Consider the following 3,824-nt stretch of genomic DNA (forward strand, 5'->3'; position numbering starts at 1 on the left):
CCAGTGTTGAAACAACCTCCACCCCTGCTCAAGGAGGCGATTGTACGGTGTTTTCTTTGTGGTTTCATTTATTTATTTGTAGTTTTGAGTCTTGTTCTGGCTCAGTAAACTTTGATAAGCCCCGCCCACTCTGCTGGAGGCCACACCCCGTTTTCCTGCACGTTGCTAGGCGACTTCTTCCAGTCCAACCTCCTCACTGGGACACTCCAGGCGGCGCCGTAGTCGAGCGTTTCACACGGGACTCGAACCTCCAGCTCCAGAAGCTCCGCCCAGCACAGATAAAACAACAAAGTTCACTTCAGACCAGATCTTTATTGTCCCTCGAGGGGAAATCTGATTTACAGCAGAAGGCAAAAACACAACAAACTCAAAGAGAACATAGACATATGAATCTGGTTTGATTTACATTTAGTTGCATGTCATATATTTCTCTCTGCCCACATTTCCTGAAGCACGTTCAATCTCTAGTTTGTCTGACACGTTTTCTCAGAACGGTGCGCAACAGGCTAACAAGCTAACAGGCTAACGCTTAGCTTTAAATGAGCGGTTTGCTGTCGGGGCTTTTCTGACGCCTAGGTTGAATAAATGCTTATCAGGATAATAAGATGGTGCAACAGTAAGACCTTTATGTTATCAATAAAGATCTGCGTTCAAGTCTGCGAACATACATCTGAACTAAGTCCACTTAACTGAAAACGATATAACAAATATAAACGGAGGGTCCCAAAACGTCCTTCCAGCCGAACGCAAATCAAACACAGAAAACAATTCTTAGAAAAGATATAAAGTCCCCGAAGCGTGCCAGATAAGGACCGATGCATCCCATCGCTACGATATCATATTAAAGGTTTAATTAGCAGCATTTTCTGTTGGTGTTTGTAGAGGGGGGGGTGGGGGAGGGAGACGCTTAATCACAGGAATACAACGCTATTTACTGATTGTTTCACGGAGGTATTGGGGATGACAGTGGGCTACACTGATTGGCTGGGGGTTACACTGATTGGCTGGAGGGGGTACACTGATTGGCTGGGGGCGGTACACTGATGGTCTGGGGGCTACATGATGGCTGGGGGCACTACACTGATTGGCTGGAGGGGCGGCTCACGATTGGCTGGGGGCTCATACATGATGGCGAGGGGCTAACATGATTGGCTGGAGGGGCTACACTGATTGGCTGGGGGTTACACAGCCACTTGGGGCCCAAAAGGTTCTTTACGGACGCCAAAATGAGAAGAAAAGAAAATCCGGGCAGAGGTCAGGGTCTCAGATACAGACCCTGCCACACACCTCTAGTGCTTCATACGGGATAATTGAGGGTTTACTTCTGCTAAAGTTACACAAAAAAAAAAAAACTCGTAGGAATCATCAGGAATCAGTAGCTTCTTCATTTCATAAAAACCTTTGGGTTCGATTTTAGTGTAAATTCTGAAGCAGCCATGAATCCGTCCTCACAGCTGACTCCGGGAACCCGCCACGGTGTTCTCGATGAAGTCGAACAGATCCACGTGGGACCCGCTGGACGCCTGCTGAACAGAGCAGTAGTCCTCCAGGAGTCCGAACAGTTTCCCTGAGAAGGAGAACAAAAAAAAACAACCTTTAAACCAGAGAATCTAGTTACAGATGCATCGTTGCATTTCCAGTGCTGCCCACGGAAACTGATGGCCTACTCAGGATGTCTGGTGAGATAAACCGGGTCTCACTGTCACTGGGTCACCAGCCAAAGCATTAACCAGAGTAATAATAACTTGTATTAATATAGCGCATTATATGAAACCCAGGGATGCTAACGTTACACAGGTAACGTTACAGGGGAACAAGGGAAAATAAAACAATATCAAAACACGGACTGAAAGGAATAAAACTCAGCGCTAAATGGGAGGGGGGGGGGGGGGGGGGGGGGGGGGGGCGGGGGCGATCATTTAATGTCGGCTACTGACGTACGACTACATCTCGCAATCTGAAGTGATTGCATGAACGAAATAGTCATATCACATACCCGAGGGCCAATTGGGGGACGTTTTAAATAATTTACAATCCCGTAATTGTCTACATCTGTTAAAGCCCGACCCAAGCTGACTCACGTTAGCGCCCGTTGTCTTTCAGTTTCCCTTTTATCTTTTAGTTGTTCTTCCTTTCATTTCCTTCTGTGCTGTGATGCTCCTGTCCCAGGATCAGCCAGAACTACAGCAGATAACTTCTAAAATAACAGTGAAATACGATAAGGCCTTTATAAAGAAATCTCCTGCTACCCTTTACCTGGCTGGACACGCTAACTCAGGCTCACCCGGTGTTACAGAGAAATCTGCGACCCGTCAGAATGTGTGACTGTAGCGTCGTCTTCCTGCTGCAGATCATTCTGGCACTGCAGATGATTTAAAAAAACTAAAAACTTTATAATAATAGAGTTCTTTTCACTGTTAGTCGCGTTTGCTGTTACAGGTCATTTAAGATGGCCCGGGTAGCTCGGGTGGTTGAGCGGGCGCCCATATGTAGAGGTTTAGTCCTCGATGCAGCGGGCCGGGGGTTCGACTCCGGCACTGTGCTGCATGTCTTTCCCCCCTTTTCATGTCTGTCCTCTCAGATAAAGGCCGAAAAATGCCCCAAAAATAATCTTAAAAAAGAAAGGGAAAAAAAAGATCATTGTATGAAAAAATGAGAGCTTCAGAAACGTTAAAAAGTTACATATAGTCACTTTTTTTAGCCCTCTTTTCACTATTATATTCATGCTATATAATGTTTATTTATACCCTGGATTGTTCATTTATTTTTCTATTTCTTACTTTACGAGGATCGTAGGAAGGTGTTATATGCACAAAAAAAAAAGAAATCGCAGTTACATTGTTAATCTGAACAGTGTGAGTGTGGTGAAAAAATAATCTTAAAAAAGAAAGGGAAAAAAAAGATCATTGTATGGAAAAAAGACAGCTTCAGAAACATAACAAAGTCACATATAGTCACTTTTTTATTTCTCTTTTCATTATTATATTTTTGCTATGTACTGTTAATATATATTTATTCATATATTATATCGGGGATTTTTCATTTATGTTTCTATTTCTTGCTTTACGAGGATCGTAGGAAGGTGTAATACGTAGCTAAAAAAAAAATCTTAATTGCAGTATCTGGCAAAAGATAGTTAGTTAACAAATTGTTAACTAACAGTGTGAGTGTGTCGTCTCTCACCGACTGTAGTTCCCCGTGTGACCAGCAGGCGGTGCGTCTGCTGCAGGCGCTGCTTCAGCGTCTCGTCCTCGAAGGTGAAGAAGGCCAGGCCTCGCTTCGCCTTCGCCGCCGCCATCAGCTGGACCACCGCTGGGCGGGGAGGACAGAGCATGTCAGTGTCCTTCCTGATGTCCCGGGTCTCATTCACCGGGACGCTTCTTCTTAACCCTCGTGTCGTCTTCCCATCAACCGTGAAAAAAAGTTCTCGCTTTTTCTGACATTTTCTGTCACTTTTTCAATGTTGTAGGTGCTTTTTTTTAAATGTTTTTTCCACAGTTATTTGATATTTCTTATGTTGACATTTTCAGCTTATTTCAAAGGCCCATTTTTTGTGACGAACAAAACTGAAAATGGGTCAGATTTGACCCGAGGACAACACGAGGGTTAAAATGTCTCATTTTGTCCACAACTCAAAGACATTCAGTGTTCTGTCCCAGAGAGAAGACACTAGAAGATATTCACTCGTAACAAGCTGACATCACAGAGGTTTGTGATGCCTCAATCCGATTAGATTACATTAGATTAGATTATACTTTATTATGCTAATCTGTCCTTTTTTCTTGTATTTTTTGCAGAAATCCTCGAATATGCAGCTTATTTTC

General features: G+C 43.8%; 1 protein-coding gene across 1 annotated transcript in view; it reads right to left on the reverse strand.

The window, feature by feature from the left end:
- Positions 1 to 604: 604 nt before the first annotated feature.
- Positions 605 to 3,824, reverse strand: part of pargl (poly (ADP-ribose) glycohydrolase, like) — a 34,539-nt gene continuing 31,319 nt past the window's right edge. Inside the window, exons 17-18 of the mRNA XM_032511144.1 lie at positions 3,184 to 3,312; positions 605 to 1,567 (exon numbers count right to left, since the gene is read on the reverse strand). Coding sequence (XP_032367035.1) covers positions 1,449 to 1,567; positions 3,184 to 3,312 — 248 coding nt within the window. The 3' untranslated portion in view covers positions 605 to 1,448. The remainder of the gene's footprint in view (positions 1,568 to 3,183; positions 3,313 to 3,824) is intronic.

Source organism: Etheostoma spectabile, unplaced genomic scaffold (genome assembly GCF_008692095.1).
Source record: "Etheostoma spectabile isolate EspeVRDwgs_2016 unplaced genomic scaffold, UIUC_Espe_1.0 scaffold325, whole genome shotgun sequence".
Taxonomy (NCBI): Eukaryota; Metazoa; Chordata; class Actinopteri; order Perciformes; family Percidae; genus Etheostoma; species Etheostoma spectabile.